General features: G+C 44.7%; 1 protein-coding gene across 1 annotated transcript in view; it reads right to left on the bottom strand.

Annotated features, from left to right (window-relative positions):
• The window catches only part of GOLM1 (golgi membrane protein 1), a 167924-nt gene that overhangs the window by 97018 nt on the left and 52166 nt on the right, over positions 1 to 18740 (bottom strand). Inside the window, exon 3 of the mRNA XM_069762443.1 lies at positions 17424 to 17603. Within this exon, the coding sequence (XP_069618544.1) occupies positions 17424 to 17603 (180 nt within the window). The remainder of the gene's footprint in view (positions 1 to 17423; positions 17604 to 18740) is intronic.

Here is an 18740-nt window from a genome sequence, read left to right as displayed (position 1 = left end):
GGCTGTATAGTGCTGTTTCAATACAATGAACTCTTCAAAATCATGACTATAACTCTGAACTCTGGCTGCCACATTGGTTCAGGAAAAGGTTAATTAGCCAAGGAAAGCAATGTATGTGAAATGTTGAATTATTATAAAAATAACATTTTATATATTGTTTATTGCTATATAAAATTGTAAAACGTTGTTCAAAGGTGACAGACTAACCCACAAAATGACTCTGTACATTCCTGACCATCGTGACTAGCAATAATGCTGTACATAAGTAATGAAGATGTGCATTCATATATCAGTAAAGTCCAAAGTACAATTCTATTGCTTTATGACACCTATAATAAAACTCTACACAGGATTTATGAGGAGCGCCAAAAGGAAACAATGGATGATGCAACACAGAAATGGAGGGGGAAAAAAAAAAATTTACAACCTCCAAAAGTTTCTTCAGTTTTTCCTTTAAGTTTGTTGACATGGTGAAGTCATAACTATTTTGTCAGGTAAAAAAAAATAAAAAAAAATGCAAAAAAATCAAAGCAATTATGAGGATTTTAAATACAAATGCAGGAAAAAAGTGTGTGTGTTTTAACAGGGGGTCTGCAAAGAGATTAGTATGTACTGTACCTTGGCTTGTAACTACAACTAGACACTGCAGAAAGACGAAGGTCAACCCCCCCACCCCAATGGGAACATTCTATGCTTGATTTCACAAATCGCCAGCCCCACCCCGTGGGAGCATTCTATGCGTGATGTCACAAATCCCCCAGTGGGAACATTCTATGCGTGATTCCACAAATCCCTTCGTGGGAACATTCTATGCGTGATGTCACAAATCTCCCGTGGGAACATTCTATGTGTGATGTTACAAATCCCCCCCCCATGGGAACATTCTATGCGTGCTGTCACAAATCCCCCAGAAGGAACATTCTATGCGTGATGTCAAAAATCTCCCTCGTGGAACATTCTATGCGTGATGTCACAAATCCCCTCCGTGGGTACATTCTATGCGTGATGTAACAAATCCTCCCCCCGTGGGAACATTCTATGCATGATTATATAAAGAGAGAGAAAAGCGGGCACCACTCCCATACAAAAATTAGGGATCAGCCATTGCATATAAATAATTACTGAACAGAGAGAGAAGATATGCAAACCAATGGGATCCACCGTAAATAATCAATTTTATTAAAATGATTATTTAAGGTGGATTCCATTGGTTTGCATATCTTCTCTATCTGTTAATTCTATGCGTGATGTCACAAATCTTCCCCCCGTGGGAACATTCTATGCGTGATTTCACAAATCCCTCCCGTGGGAACATTCTATGCGTGATGTCACAAATCCCTCGTGGGAAAATTCTATGCGTAATGTCACAAATCCTCCACCCCGTGGGAACATTCTATGCGTGATGTCACAAATCCCCCCAGTGGGAATAGTCTATGTGTGATGTCACAAATCTTCCCCCCGTGGAAAAATTCTATGCGTGATGTCACAAATCACCCCCCCCCCCCCCCGTGGGAACATTCTATGCGTGATGTCACAAATCCCTCGTGGGAAAATTCTATGCGTGATGTCACAAATCCTCCACCCCGTGGGAACATTCTATGCGTGATGTCACAAATCCCCCCCGTGGGAATATTCTATGTGTGATGTCACAAATCTTCCCCCCGTGGGAAAATTCTATGCGTGATGTCACAAATCCCCCCCCCCCGTGGGAACATTCTATGCGTGATGTCACAAATCCCTCGTGGGAAAATTCTATGCGTGATGTCACAAATCCTCCACCCCATGGGAACATTCTATGCGTGTTGTCACAAATCTTCCCCCGTTAGAACATTCTATGCGTGATGTCACAAATCCACCCCATGGGAACATTCTATGCGTGATGTCACAACCTCCCCCATCATAGAAACATTCTATATGGGATGTCACAAATCCCCCCCGTGGGAACATTCTATGAGTGATTTCACAAATATCACCTGTGGGAACATTGTATGCGTGATGTCGCATTCTCCCCCTCGTAGGAACATTCTATGCGTGATGTCACAACCTCCTCCTGTGGGAACATTCTGTGCGTGATGTCACAAATTACCCACCCTTCTTGTGGGAACATTTAATGAGTGATGTCACAAATCCCCCCATGGTAACATTCTATGTGTGACGTCACAAATCCCCCTGTGGGAACATTCTATGAGTGATGTCACAAACCTCAACCCCCTACGGGAACATTCTATGCGTGATGTCACAAACCTCAACCCCCTATGGGAACATTCTATGCATGATGTCACAAATATCGCCTGTGTAAAAATTGTGCGCGTGATGTCACAACTCCCCTGTGGGAATATTCTATGCGTAATGTCACTACCACACCCACCACGTGAGAACCAATCCTCCCTCATGGGAACATTCTATGCGTGATATCTCAAATCCCCCCCCCCCCCCCCACCCCGTGGGAACATTCTATGCATAATGTCATAAATCCACCCCATGGAAATATTCTATGCGTGAAGTCACAACCCTCCCGTGCAAACATTCTATGCGGGATGTCACAAATATCCCTGTAGGAACATTCTATATGTGATGTCACAAGCTCCCCCTATGGGAACATTCTATGTGGGATGTCAAAAATCCCCCCCGTGGGAACATTCTATGCGTGATGTCACAAATCCCCACCCCCTGTGGGAACATTCCATGCGTGATGTCACAAATCCCCCCTTGGGAACATTCTAAAAGTGGTCACAACCCCCCCGTGGGAACATGCTATGCGTGATGTCACAAATCCCCCCAGTGGGAACATTCTATGCGTGGTGTCACAAATCCCTCGTGGGAAAATTCTATGCGTAATGTCACAAATCCTCCACCCCGTGGGAACATTCTATGCGTGATGTCACAATTCCCCCCATGGTAACATTCTATGCATGATGTCACAAATCCCCTCGTGGGAACATTCTATTTGTGATGTCACAAATTCCCCCCGTGAGAACATTCTATGCATGATGTCACAAAGCACCCTTGTGGGAACATTCTATGTGTGATGCCACAAACATTGCCTGTGGGAACATTGTGCGCATGATGTCACAACTCCCCCCCCTTGGGAACATTCTATGCGGAATGTCACAAACACCCCCACCCCGTGAGAAAATTCTACGAGTGATGTCACAAATCCACCCCCCCCCCACCCCCCCGTGGTAACATTCTATGCGTGATGTCACAAATCCCCCCGTTGGAACATTCTATGCGTGATGTCACAAATCTCCCGTGGGAACATTCTGTGCGTGATGTCACAAATCCCCCCTTGGGAACATTCTATGCGTGATGTCAAAAAAATCGCTCCGTGGGAACATTCTATGCATGATGACACCAATCCTCCTTCATGGGAACATTCTATGCGTGATGTCAAAAAAAAATAAAAATCGCTCCATGGGAACATTCTATGCGTGATGTCACAAATCTTCCCCCCGTGGGAACATTCTATGCGTGATGTCACAAATCCCACCATGGGAACATTCTATGCGTGATGTCACAACCCCCGTGGGTACATTCTATGCATGATGTCACAAATCCCTCACATTGGAACAGTCTATGCGTGATGTCACAAACCTCCCCCCACTCCATGGGAACATTCTATGCGTGATGTTACAAATCCCCCGTGGGAACATTGTATGCGTGATGTCACAAATCCCCCCCCCCCCCCCGTGGGAACATTCTATGCGTGATGTGACAACTCCCCCCCTCCCCCCCCCCCCCCTTGGGAACATTCTATGCGTTTAAAAAAAACAAAACTACGGTAATTCTCTCCTAGACCCATTGCTCATAGAGGCAACAAACGGATGAAAAAGAAGCGCCCAAAGGCCCATTTGAATGCCATGTTGATCAGAACGTGCATTATATCTATATTTTAATATATTTCTTGTTAATCTTGTAAAAGACATTAATAAAAAAAAAAAAAACTTTTCTTGACACTCCTTGTTATTGAGGAAAGTGCTAAGTAGTATCTGAACTAAAGCAACAACTTCACATATAAGACATTACACCTTGTGATAACTACAGGTCCTTCTCAAAAAATTAGTATATAGTGTTAAATTTCATTATTTACCATAATGTAATGATTACAATTAAACTTTCATATATTATAGATTCATTATCCACCAACTGAAATTTGTCAGGTCTTTTATTGTTTTAATACTGATGATTTTGGCATACAACTCCTGATAACCCAAAAAACCTGTCTCAATAAATTAGCATATCAAGAAAAGGTTCTCTAAACGACCTATTACCCTAATCTTCTGAATCAACTAATTAACTCTAAACACATGCAAAAGATACCTGAGGCTTTTATAAACTCCCTGCCTGGTTCATTACTCAAAACCCCCATCATGGGTAAGACTAGCGACCTGACAGATGTCAAGAAGGCCATCATTGACACCCTCAAGCAAGAGGGTAAGACCCAGAAAGAAATTTCTCAACAAATAGGCTGTTCCCAGAGTGCTGTACCAAGGCACCTCAATGGTAAGTCTGTTGGAAGGAAACAATGTGGCCCAAAACGCTGTACAACGAGAAGAGGAGACCGGACCCTGAGGAAGATTGTGGAGAAGGACCGATTCCAGACCTTGGGGAACCTGAGGAAGCAGTGGACTGAGTCTGGTGTGGAAACATCCCGAGCCACCGTGCACAGGCGTGTGCAGGAAATGGGCTACAGGTGCCGCATTCCCCAGGTAAAGCCACTTTTGAGCTACAGAGAAGCAGCACTGGACTGTTGCTAAGTGGTCCCAAGTACTTTTTTCTGATGAAAGCAAATTTTGCATGTCATTCGGAAATCAAGGTGCCAGAGTCTGGAGGAAGACTGGGGAGAAGGAAATGCCAAAATGCCTGAAGTCCAGTGTCAAGTACCCACAGTCAGTGATGGTGTGGGGTGCCATGTCAGCTGCTGGTGTTGGTCCACTGTGTTTCATCAAGGGCAGGGTCAATGCAGCTAGCTCTCAGGAGATTTTGGAGCACTTCATGCTTCCATCGGCTGAAATGCTTTATGGAGATGAAGATTTCATTTTTCAGCACGACCTGGCACCTGCTCACAGTGCCAAAACCACTGGTAAATGGTTTACTGACCATGGTATTACTGTGCTCAATTGGCCTGCCAACTCTCCTGACCTGAACCCCATAGAGAATCTGTGGGATATTGTGAAGAGAAAGTTGAGAGACGCAAGACCCAACACTCTGGATGAGCTTAAGGCCGCTATTGAAGCATCCTGGGCCTCCATAACATCTCAGCAGTGTCACAGGCTGATTGCCTCCATGCCACGCCGCATTGAAGCAGTCATTTCTGCCAAAGGATTCCCGACCAAGTATTGAGTGCATAACTGAACATTATTATTTGATGGTTTTTTTGTTTGTTATTAAAAAACACTTTTATTTGATTGGATGGGTGAAATATGCTAATTTATTGAGACAGGTTTTTTGGGTTATCAGGAGTTGTATGCCAAAATTATCAGTATTAAAACAATAAAAGACCTGACAAATTTCAGTTGGTGGATAATGAATCTATAATATATGAAAGTTTAATTGTAATCATTACATTATGGTAAATAATGAAATTTAACACTATATGCTAATTTTTTGAGAAGGACCTGTATAAGGCGCTAGGACTTGTTCACACGGCATCTTTGACAATAAGGTTGAGTTTACACATTGTAGCTTAGATGGTTTTTTTTCCCCACAACAAACGTGCATAGTTGGCTGCGAGATTTCAAATTCTGTACTAAAACGTTTTGGTTTTATTGAATTTGTGACAAAAACTGCACCATCGCTGCAATGTGTGAACGCAGTCTAAGGCTAAGTACACACTATTTTCAGTGGTGGTTGGATGCATCACTCGGTACCCACGATGGAACCATTCATTACAATGACTCAGTACTAATGCACTCCGTTTGTGCTCCTTTGCGGCGGAGTACATCTTTTCAGAGGGTTATAAGTCATTGGCTCACTAAAAATATGCATTCCACTACATAGGAGCACAATGGCTCCATCAGGGGTTCGCTAAAATCCCACTGTAGGGAAGCCATCAAACCACTACTGATAGCAGTGTGCACTTACCATTAGGGCTCATTCAGACAGTCATTTTTCTTGTAAGCAAAAATCTGTCAGATTTTCATCAATGTTTTGAATCAGAATTTCAAGTATTTGGTTAGTGTTTCAGTTTTAAAAATCAGCGATTTTCTCTTATGTAAAAAAATAAATAAAGTAGCAGTTTCTCCTTGCACAAATTCCACACGGACGGCAATGTTATGTTGTCAGTGATTTTTCACTGACCATTACGCTTGTATGGGTAATTGTGATCAATGACGGATCAAAAACAGATATATCTGTTTTTTTTTTTTTTTGCCGACAGATGGTGCGCAAAAAAACAAAACAAAATGTGATTAGTACCATAGTACCATCTCTTCCAAGGACTTTGCCACCTACTTCAAAAATAAGATCAACCAAACAAGGCAAACCTTCACTGTTCCATCACCCCCACCACTCCATATACCAGACCTCTGCCCTTCCCTAATGACCTCCCTCTCTACCATCACTGAAGGAGAGCTTACTCACCTCCTTTCCAAATCACACCTCACCACCTGTGCACTTGACCCCATCCCTTCCCACCTGCTTCCCAACCTCACTAACACACTCATTCCAGCCCTAACCCATCTCTTCAACCTATCACTATCTTCTGCTATCTTCCTCTGCCTTCAAACATGCCACCATCACACCCATCCTCAAAAAAACAAACCTTGACCGAACTGCTATGCCCAGCTATTGCCCCATATCACTGCTCCCGTTTATTTCAAAACTCCTTGAGCAGCATGCCCATGCTCAACTTTCCTCCCACTTCTCATCTCTCTCCTTGACAGTCTGGCTTCTGCCCCCACCACTCCACTGAAACTGCCCTGACCAAAATTACTAATGACTTACTCACAGCCAAAGCCAACAGACAGTTCTCCATCCTCCTCCTACTCGACCTGTCCTCTGCCTTTGATACAGTTGACCACTGCATACTGCTACAGATTCTTTATTCCCTTGGCATCAAAGACCTTGCCCTGTCCTGGATTGCCTCATACCTTTCCGACAGCACATTTAGCATTTCCCACTCCCACACTACCTCCTCATCCCTCAATTTCTCTGTTGGTGTCCTTCAAGGCTCTGTCCTGGGACCCCTACTTTTTTCCATCTATACCCTTTGCCTAGGACATGGCAAAGGCTTCCAGTACCACCTCTAGGCGGACGACACTCAGATCTACCTCTCTGGCCCAGATGTCACCTCCCTGCTGTCCAGAATCCCGAAGTGTCTATCAGCCATATCCTCCACCTCTCGCTTTCTAAAACTCAATGTAGACAAAACCAAACTCCATCTTTCCTCCTCACGTATCTCCCCTACCGGATCTATCTATTATGGTAAACGGCATCACGCTCTCTCTCGCACCTGTAATCCGCTGCCTCGGAGTAATTCTCAACTCAGCCCTGTCCTTCAAACCGCACGTCCAAACTCTTGCCACCTCATGTCGCCTCCAACTCAAAAATATTGTCAGAATCCGTCCCTTCCTCAGCCCTCAATCTACTAAAACTTATGTGCATGCCCTCATCATCTCCCGCCTCGACTACTGCAACACCCTCCTCTGTGGCCTCCCCACTAACTCTCTTGCACCACGCCAGTCTGTCCTCAACTCTGCTGCTCGCCTAATCCACCTCTCTCCTTGCTACTCCCCTGATTTTCCTCTATGCAAATCCCTCCACTGGCTCCCAATTCCCCAACGAATCCAATTCAAACTACTAACACTGATCTACAAAGCCATCCACAACCTGTCCCCTCCCTATATCTCTGAACTAATCTCCCAATATCTTCCCTCACGCAAACTTCAATCCTCGCAAGACCTCCTACTCTCCACCACACTTGTTCGTTCCTCAAACAACCACCTCCAAGCTTTCTCCCGAATATCCCCCATCCTCTGTAATTCCATGCCTCAACACATCCGATTATCCACCACCCTAGGATCCTTCAGATGGAACCAGAAAACCCATCTCTTCAGGAAAGCCTACAGCCTGCAATAACCATCCTGCTGCCTCACCACCACCCGAGCTGCCACCTCACCACCACCAGAGCTGCTGTACCCCCAAACCTTCTGTCTCTTGCCCATTATCCCGCAGAATGTAAGTCCGCAAGGACAGGGTCCTCTCCCCTCTGTACCAGGCTGCCATTGTAAATTTGCTTACTGTAAACGATATCTATAACTCTGTATGTAACCGTTTCTCATATACAGCACCATCAAACTAATGGTGCTATATAAATAAATAATAAGCGTTTATTATTATGGATTATGCAGTAATAAAATCTTCAGAGAAATAGTAGACTGAGAAAATATGAGGCTCCATGGTCTAATTCCAGCTGGGATATATGAAATAAATTAAAAGTGGTAAGCCTATAGAGTGAGAATGAGGCCACTAGCTAAAAGTGAATGAAAAAGATGTGTTGGGAACACGATGTTATGTCATTACTAAGAATTACAAATTCTAATCCTGCACTTAGTGCAGCCTTCCTCTCAGTCCTTCTGGCCATTAATAGAGAAGCATGTGAGCAGAAATGTCCCTCACTCTCCTCAAAATGAAAAAATAATACAGATGGGAAAAATTGGTTTTCAGTTGGAGGAAACTGACAGGCAGGTCTGGTCACATGCTTCCCCACAAAAAGCCAGTTTGTGGACAGGAAGTGCAGTTTGCAAGAAAGGCTGTACTTTCAAGTGCAGACATAGGACCTGTATTGCCACAAAATTCTGTCCTCAATTTAAGAGGCAAACCCCTTTAAAAGTTGTTTTTATCCTAAGTGGCCTATTGATTAAGACTGGAGTTTCACGTCTGGTCACTTAAATGAATTTAACGTATCTTCAGTGGTGGAAGCCTGTGTTGAGCCTTGCTAGAAAGCATTAAGCTACTTACTGGTAGCGGCGTTTCTCGGAGGCCCATGACAGCACGACAGAGAGAGGGGATCCGCCCATTAGGAACAGGAAACCTACAGATACAAAAGGGCGGTACCTCTCCCTTGCCTCAGTTGTATTTCAGAGTCTTGAGAGGACTACCGCGGTTAGTGGCACAAAAAAATATACACTACATACAATTATATACAGATTATATACAAATTTCCAGCTATATATTTGGAACTGGTATCCTGAGTGAGATATATACATCTATAGGAAGTGCAACCCCCAGTGAATAGGGAGGGAACTAAGGGTGCTGTCATGGGCCTCCGAGAAACGCCGCTACCAGTAAGTAGCTTAATGCTTTACTCGGACTCCCATGACAGCACGACAGAGAGAATTACAGAGATGTAAGGTACCTTAGGGAGGGACTATGGCCTGTAGCACCCTTAACCCGAAAGTGAGATCAGAGGAAGCCCCCAAATCCAACCTATAGTGCTTAAAGAAGGTGGACGGGGATGACCATGTGGCCGCCTTACATATCTGGTCGATTGATACTCCAGATTTTTCCGCCCAGGATGTAGCCATGGCCCTGGTGGAATGCGCCCTCAGATTCTGCGGAGCCGGACCCCCACCTGCAGTATAAGCCAAAGAGATAGCCTCCCTAATCCACTTTGCTAATGTGTATTTTGATACCCTAAGTCCCTTTCTAGGATTTTGGAAAGATAAAAATAATGCATCATCTTTCATCCATGTGTCGGTAACCGAGATGTATTCTAGCAGGCATCTCCTAACGTCTAATGTATGGAGAAGTTCTTCCTTAGGGTTAGCAGGATTAGGGAGGAAGGATGGTAAGATTATCTCTTGTGACCTGTGAAACCGTGATGATACTTTTGGTAAATAGGCTGGGTCCGGTCTGAGGATTACTCTGTCTGGTAGAAACTCTGTATAAGGGGATACCCTGGAGAGAGCTTGTATGTCTCCTACTCTACGGGCAGATGTAATTGCTACCAGAAATGCTGTCTTAAGGGATAGTGCCTTAATTGAAGCTGTTTGCAAAGGTTCAAATGGCTCTTTAGTCAATGCTGATAGGACTAAGTTGAGATCCCAAGGCATCTTTCTGAATGGGTCTAGATCTACTGGATGCCTTAATGAACCTTGAGATCCAGTAATTATTGGCAATGTTACAGGAGAATAGAGCCCCTAGGGCCGAGACCTGTACCTTTAGAGTACTAGTGGATAGACCTAGTTCTAAGCCTTTTTGCAGGAATTCTAAAATTTGTTTTACAGGTATTCCTTCTTCTAAATTGAAATCAGAAGAGGCCAGAAACTTTCGCCAGGTTCTAGCGTAGATTGTTGTGGTTATCTGCTTCCTACTTTTCATAAGGGTTTCAATCAAACTCGGGGAGAACCCTTTGTTTTTCAGTAACGCCCTTTCAAAGTCCATGCCGTTAAAAGAAGGTTCTTTACTTGCGGATGACTGATCGGCCCCTGGTAGAGCAAATCCGGAATCTCCGGAAGTACCCAGGGATCCTCCACTGACATGATCCTGAGCCAAGTGAACTAGGCCCTTCTGGGCCAGAATGGGGCAATCAATATAACCCTGGCTCGATCTTCCCTTATCTTCCTGACTACCAAGGGTAATAGGCCTAGTGGAGGAAATGCGTATGCCAGCTGAAAATCCCAATTGATCAGGAAAGCGTCTACGGCTAGAGGATTTTCCCTGGGATTTAGGGAACAGAATTTTGTTGTCTTCCGGTTGTCCCTGGTAGCAAATAGATCTACATCTGGATGTCCCCATTTGTGGACAATCTGATCGAACACGCAATTGTTTAGGGACCACTCCCCTTGTCTCAAGGTGTTGCGGCTTAGAAAGTCCGCTTTGACGTTTTCCTTTCCTCTTATGTGCAGTGCGGATAGGGATAAAAAGTGATTCTCTGCTGTCTGGAACAGACGATCCGCCACTCTCATCAGTGACTCGGAATGAGTTCCACCCTGATGATTTATGTACGCGACCGTCACCCGGTTGTCCGAAAGGATCTTGACACGATGACCCTGCAGATATGAGAGGAATTTTTTCACTGAAAGCTCTATTGCCATTAATTCTTTCTGGTTGGAGGAGGCTGATATTAGGGAAGGGGGCCATAGACCCTGAACCATCATGTCATCCATGTGTGCTCCCCAACCCGCAGGGCTAGCATCAGTAGTTACCACACGTGTTACCTGAGACATCCAGGGAACCCCCGCCGATAAGTTTTCACTGACTAGCCACCACTTAAGAGATGTGAGTGCTTTTGGACCTAAAGTAACCTGACTCTGCAGGGACCCCTGTAAGATTTTGTCATTAACCAGCACCTCAGCTTGTAATGGTCTGGTGTGGAATTGGGCCCAACGGACAGCGGGAATGCAGGAAGTTAAGGAACCCAATAGAGACATAGCCTGTCTAAGGGTCATGGATGGTTTGTCAATTGCCTTAGACACCTGTTGCTGAATATGTAAAGATTTGTCGAGTGGAAGACAACATTGTTGTGTTTCTGAGTTTAATGATAGTCCTAAGAATCTTTGTATTTTTTGAGGCTGTAAACGGGATTTCTCATAATTTATGATCCACCCCAGACGCTCCAGTCTGGATGTGGCTGATTCTAGCTGGGACAGGCAATGGTCTGCTGAGCTCCCTACTATAAGGAAGTCATCCAAGTAGGGAATGATCAGGATGTCAGACTCTCGCAAGTGCGCCATAACCTCAGCCACTAGCTTTGTGAACACTCTAGGAGCTGCAGATAAGCCAAAGGGGAGCACTCTGAACTGGAAATGGTGAATGCTACCCTCCATTGACACCGCTACTCTCAGGAATTTCTGGAAATCTTCATGTATTGGAACATGATAGTATGCATCTTTAAGATCTACAACTACCATAAAACAGTGATTAAACAATATCTTTATTGCTGAATTAACCGTTTCCATTTTGAAGGATTCATTAACCAGGAAATCATTAAGACGCTTTAGATTAATGATCGTTCTAAACAATCCATCTGGCTTTTTGATCAGAAAAAGAGGAGAATAAAATCCCCTTCCTTTTTCTGAATCTGGAATTTCCACGAATACATTCTTGGCGCATAAGTTCATGACTTCAGCCTCTAGGGCTGCTTGCTCCAGGGGGGAGGAACGATAAGGGGTTACTTTGAATTTATCCCGAGGCCAATGATTGAAGTCCAGCCTTAGACCTTTAGTAACAATGCCTCTGACCCATCTACTGTTCGTTATGTCAAGCCATGCTGAGGAGAATGCTGACAGTCTGCCCCCCACAGGGATTGCTAGTCATTGGTCTGGTTTTTTCTGATCCTTTGAGGAACGGCGAAACATATATCCCGTACCTCTACCGCGTCTGTCTTCCCATCTGAAACTCTCTCTAGTGGGAGAGGACCCGCGTTTCTTCCCACGACCAAATCTTCTTCGACTGAAGGGTCGGCGGTAGGATGCCGAGTACAGACTTGGGAACTTCTTTTTATCATCGCTTGCCTTTCCCAGTAACTCTTCCAGCATTGGACCGAAGAGATACTGTCCCTCGCACGGAATGGCGCAGAGCTTAGTTCTGGACTGGATGTCCCCTGACCAGCACTTTAACCATAGGGCCCTGCGAGCCGCGTTAGATAGACCTGCTGCTCTGGCCGCCATTCTGACAGAGTCCACAGAAGCATCCGATAGGAAGGCTGCAGCATTCTGAATTGTCGGAAGCGCTTTCAAAATAGAATCTCTGGATGCCCCATCCTTCAGCTGAGACTCTAATTGATCTAGCCAGACCATTAATGATCTGGCTGTGCATGTTGTGGCCACTGCTGGTCTGAGGGATCCAGCCGCCATCTCCCAGGTACCTTTAAGAAAGATATCCGCCTTTCTGTCTAGGGGATCTTTGAGGGACCCCATATCCTCAAAGGGTAATGAGGCTTTCTTTGACGCCTTTGCTACGGCCGAGTCCAACCACTAAACATTAACTCCTGTTTGGAGGGCTGTGATTTGGGTTCCTCTATACCCATCGTGCCCCTAACTGATTTGACTACCTTGTCAATTTTATCTAAGGGTAGACAAAATCGTCCAGACTCTTCATCTGATGAAGAGGAGAAAGGACTAGAGAGATAAATATTTTCTTCTCTTTCCTCTTCTGATGAATTAGAGTACACAGGGGTCCTATGCTTCGAGCCTTCCGCTTGGGATAGGGATCGTAATGACTCCCTTACTTCCAGCCGGATCATTTCTTTTAAATTTGCCGTACCCACGGACTCTTCTGCTACCTGGGGGAGGACAATATAGGTGATAACTACTATCCGACCTAAGGTCACTTCCACCCAACCACTCCTGTAGACCTCACCGTCTGTTGTATACAGGGGGCACATAACTTTTTAGTACAGGAGTCGGGTAAGGGGACTCCACAGAGGGCACACTCCTTATGCTTGGATTTTTCCGTACTTTTCTTCCCCTGGAAAGATAAAGTATAAGGGGCCGCGTCACAGAGTGAACTTTCACGTAGATCACTTACCTGTGCGCCCAAGTCAAATACCGGAATCCGAGGGGGTTCTTTCCTAGACGAAGCTCTGGATCCCTGTTCGGATGAGCTTTTCCGACTAGGTTGGTCGCCTCTATCCTTTTTGGGCTTCTGACGCATCTCGTCTGACAGCTGCTGCTGCTCACCACCACTCTCCATGACGGATTACGACCAAAAGCATGGTTCTGAAATTGTGACCTGCTTATATCCCCCTTGGATCCGGTCAGCAGATAGGCCAGCGCTATCCCTATTGGTTCCTGGACACAGTCAGGAGGGCAGAGGGCTGTATGATGAACCGGCGCTCAGATGCGATGGGCGCCGCCATCTTGGAACGCCCGCGCATGCGCAGACGCCCGGCGACCCGGAAGCGGCTACCAGACTCCGCCCCCCCACGTCACCGCACCCGGAAACGCTCCAGCACACGCTGAGAGCGGTGCAGGACGCCGGGGACGGATCGGCAGCGCTCCGGAGCTCGCCCACACATCGGAGCCCGGCACCCGCAGCCATGCCGCACCGCTGCACCACCAATGGGAATACTTACCTGCGCCGACGCTGATGGATGCAGGAAATCCTCCGGACTCCGCTCCCTGCTGCGAACACCACCGACGTGCAATCCAGCAAGGACCACCGTGGTGTCTCCAGGGATCTCCGCACCGGCCGAGGTAGGAGACCCCCCCCACTACCGTAATCGGCCGGCCGGCCTGGGCTCCTTCGTCTGTAGGCACCCGTCCCCTCAGGAACAGGAAACCAACTGAGGCAAGGGAGAGGTACCGCCCTTTTGTATCTGTAGGTTTCCTGTTCCTAATGGGCGGATCCCCTCTCTCTGTCGTGCTGTCATGGGAGTCCGAGTAAATTAAGCATTTGTGGTGTAAAAAAATGCCAGCACATTTGTGGAATTTGATGGGCAGGAATAGCCTTGACCCCTCTCGCGTTGGCTCCTCTGAAGCACCATCCATTTTGAAGGAGCTGCTTTAAACCAGCATGAAAACATGCTGGTGATAACTCAGGTCTTCATCCAGAGATGTGCTGGAGTCAGAGGCTCCTGGTTCTGGAAGAAGAACACATCTAATATATAATTGCCTAGAATACTACTTCCTGCAATTTGTGCCAACTTCCGTGGCTTTGTCCGGAGCTAATGTCCGGAGCTAATGTCCGGAGATTAATTGCCTAGAATACTACTTCCTGCAATTTGTGCCAACTTCCGTGGCTTTGCCCGGAGCTAATGTCCGGGGCTAATGTGCGGAGATAATGTCCGGAGCTAATGTCCGGAGATAAGTGACGTCAACAGTGTCCAGTGTCTGATTGGTTGCCGCCTGCTGCGAGCGACCAATCAGAAACGTGCCGTACTGTGACACACTCCGTCCGCCATTTTGGTGTGATTTTTGAATTTTTACCTCACAGCAAGTTTCTACTGCGTGGAGGCGGGCCCAGTGACGTTGCTCTTCAAGCTCCTGCCGAATTTCGTCAAAAAAATTATAATACCATTTACCAAAACTATATATATTTAGTTGTGAAGTGGTTCAGTGACATTTTCACACCAATTTTGAACTTTTGTTTGGTGTTTTCTCCATATACTGCCTATTATTCACTGACTGTTATACTGAGAGACTGCCGTTTATTAACCTCTTCTTTGCCACATTGGGTATATTGCTCTATTATTTGCCACATAAGGACATTGTCCATTATTGCCCAGCAATTTCTCTGCAATATAAACTGCCTATTTATTAATATCTGCATTCCTGCAAAGAACTATTGCCTATTATTAACTGGCTATTTTCCTAATGTGTGTGTAACTGTACCTTAAATAAGAATTGTCAAGAGCTGGTGAGTGCAGCCATTTTTTGTTCTTTCTTACTATTATTTATTAATTGTATTATTCTTACATTTGAATAAATAAAGTATATATGGATTCTAGACTCCCGATTCTTTAGAATCGGGCTGCCATCTAGTCTCTTTATAAATCAGAAGTGTCAGATGAGTAAAGGTACCTTCACACATAACGATATTGTTAACGATATCGTTGCTATTTGTGACGTAGCAACGATATCGTTAATGAAATCGTTATGTGTGACAGCGACCAACGATCAGGCCCCTGCTGGGAGATCGTTGGTCGCTGAATAAAGTCCAGACCTTTATTTCGTCGCTGGACTCCCTGGAGACATCGCTGGATCGGCGTGTGTGACACCGATCCAGCGATGTCTTCACTGGTAACCAGGGTAAACATCGGGTAACTAAGCGCAGGGCGGCGCTTAGTAACCCGATGTTTACCCTGGTTACCATGCTAAAAGTAAAAAAAAACAAACAGTACATACTTACCTACAGCTGTCTGTCCTCCAGCGCTGCGCTCTGCACTCCTCCTGTACTGGCTGTGAGCCGGAAAGCAGAGCGGTGACGTCACCGCTCTGCTTTCCGGCTCCCAGACAGTACAGGAGGAGAGCAGAGAAGCAGAGAGCGCAGCGCTGGAGGACAGACAGCGGTAGGTAAGTATGTACTGTTTGTTTTTTTTTACTTTTAGCATGGTAACCAGGGTAAACATCGGGTTACTAAGCGCGGCCCTGCGCTTAGTTACCCGATGTTTACCCTGGTTACCGGCATCGTTGGTCGCTGGAGAGCGGTCTGTGTGACAGCTCTCCAGCGACGCTGCAGCGATTCGGATCGTTGTCGGTATCGCTGCAGCGTCGCTAAATGTGAAGGGGCCTTAAGGGTCACCTCTGTGTGTGTCTCACCACAAATCCTACTCCAGTCCCTACTGGACGAGCGGAGGGCACCACGCCCCAGTCCTACCCACTTTGTTGCAGTTGAATGAAATTGGAAGAACACCAAAAGTTGCTAAATTTTAGCACAACCTTGAGGTGCACCAAAATGATGTGATTTTTCAAAGCTTTATAAGCCATAATACTGGCATAAAAGTTATGAGAAATTAGGCTCCAACAGTTGCAAAATTTTCTACGTGTTTTACACTCAGAAGTGCTGTCCACTAATCATTTTTGTTACTACCTGGACTACTATATGTTGACTGATGATATGCTGCTGATAAGGATTTTTAAGCATGCATTAAAACCACCTCTCCTGACAAACAAGCGCTTTGTTCATTCATCAGGTGATTGTCAGCATGTTTAGACAGGCGGCCAATCGGGAACAATTGTTTCTACAAACAATCGTTTGGCAACTATTGGCTTATCTAAATAGACTATTAGACTAAGTATATTATTGTGGATGCTCCAAAACAGTCAGTTAGTGTCTAAAGTATTTATTAAAAAAAAAAAAAAAAAAAAGTGGAATTGTGGAAAAATAGTAGTTTCGCTGACAGATTCAATACTCCTGAATTGATCATTAGGAATCCTAGCATCCAAGCTATAAAAAGAGGTTGTTTTTGAAGAATAGAAAAAGAACTATTGCAATATGTTGCCAACGTCTTAATTCCATGCCTAGAAGACTTGATGCTCTCCTTAAAAATTGTTGAGGTCATACAAAATACTAGAAGTTGTAGTTTTTAATGTGCGGTGCATTGATTTTTGTATCAACTAATTTGAATAAAATTGAACATTGAGCACTGAAAGTTATATAAATTTCATGTTATGGGTTAAAAATGCTCTATGAAACTCAGGTCTTGTCAAAATTATGTACCGTAAATTGTTACGGTGTTCAACAGCATAAAAATCTTACTTTTCAAAGGGGATGCACTTAGGAATGCTGTGCACTGAAAATACATCAAACAAAGAAAAATCATCCAATGTGAAGTTTCACCAAACTTGGGCTTTAAAAATTAAACTACATATTGAATTTCCTAATGTACTTTTTGAATTTTCAGGCTCTTGTAAAGTATGAGTAATATGTAAGCATCAGTAAAGCAAATGCTGTAATACAAGTCATCTGAGTTCACATAATGGGAGTGTAGATGTGGAAGAGCGAATGAGTATAGATAACATAAGAGACCTTCCCACCTTCTCACTTTTACATAACAGCTGCACATTCTGCAACTGAGAGCTGTGCAACGACTGGATAGTGTCAATCTGCTTTTTCTGTTTTGCCAACATGTCTTCATATTCGTTCTTTTTCATTTCAACGGCTCCCCTTTCCGCTGCTGCCCGTCGAATCCTGCCCTCCAGCTCCATCACACGGCTCTGAGATAACGAAATAGAAGAATAAAGCGTTGATCCAAAATGACAATGAGGTCTCATAATAATGTACATATCACTCTTTAGCGCCATTTACCTTCCAGTTGGCATTCAAACTGTCCTACTGTAGTTCCAGTACTCCTGGTCAATCATAAGCAGTGCAGTACTTGCTCCTTCATCTGGCAAAACTTAGGTTATATTTAAGTTTTGCCTGATGAAGGAGCAAGTACTGCTCCAAAATGCATAGCAATCCTTATATATTATTTCTAAACACTCTTTTTCAGTGATTACTTTGTATCTTCGTTCATGCTGCACCCACACACACAAAATTATACACCATTTCAAAAGTAAACTTGCCCCCTTCAGCAAGAAAATAGCCAAACAAACCACACATCCACGATGTGATCACAAAATACAGTTTAAACATTAATTTTCATAAACCTGCAGTAAGGAAAAATGACCTGCAGGTGGCACCACACTGCTCCAAAGCACACTACCACAAAGCTGCTTCCAGACATCACAAACAAATCCTAACATTTGCCTTGGGGGCTTTCCAGCTTGCCGAACTCCTTGCCCAGCAGATTTCAGGCACATTGAAGGATTGCACACTTCACTGCAGGCGAGTCACATATGCAAATACATTTGTAAACATGCCCTGCCTATCCAATTGCACACTTGCTCCGTTTATACTCCACCCACACACACAAATGATACACCATTGCCAAGGTCAAATTTCCTGCAGGTGGCATTTGCCTTGGGGTCTTTCCAGCTTGACAAAGTGCTTGCCCAGCCAATTTCAGGCAAATTCGAGGATTGCACACTCCACTACAGATGAGTCACATATGCAAACACATTTGTAAACATGCACTGCTTTTTCGGTGATTACTTCGCTCCACACACACAAACAATACACCATTTGAAAGGTAAACTTGCCCCCTTCAGCAAGAAAAGACACAAACAAACCATAGATTCACGATTTGATCAATAGAGTTTAAACATTCATTTTCAGAAACCTGCAGGTGGCACCACAATCTCAAGACATTTTTTAGCCTCTACTTATCAAACCAATTGTATTACCAATCTACATATATAATCCTCTCTGTGTTCATAATCTCATTACATACATTAACATTTCACCAGCTT

The sequence above is a fragment of the Ranitomeya imitator genome, chromosome 1, assembly GCF_032444005.1.
Source record: "Ranitomeya imitator isolate aRanImi1 chromosome 1, aRanImi1.pri, whole genome shotgun sequence".
Taxonomy (NCBI): domain Eukaryota; kingdom Metazoa; phylum Chordata; class Amphibia; order Anura; family Dendrobatidae; genus Ranitomeya; species Ranitomeya imitator.
The sequence above is the reverse complement of the archived record's forward strand: the minus strand, read 5'-3'. Positions and strand labels throughout refer to the sequence as shown.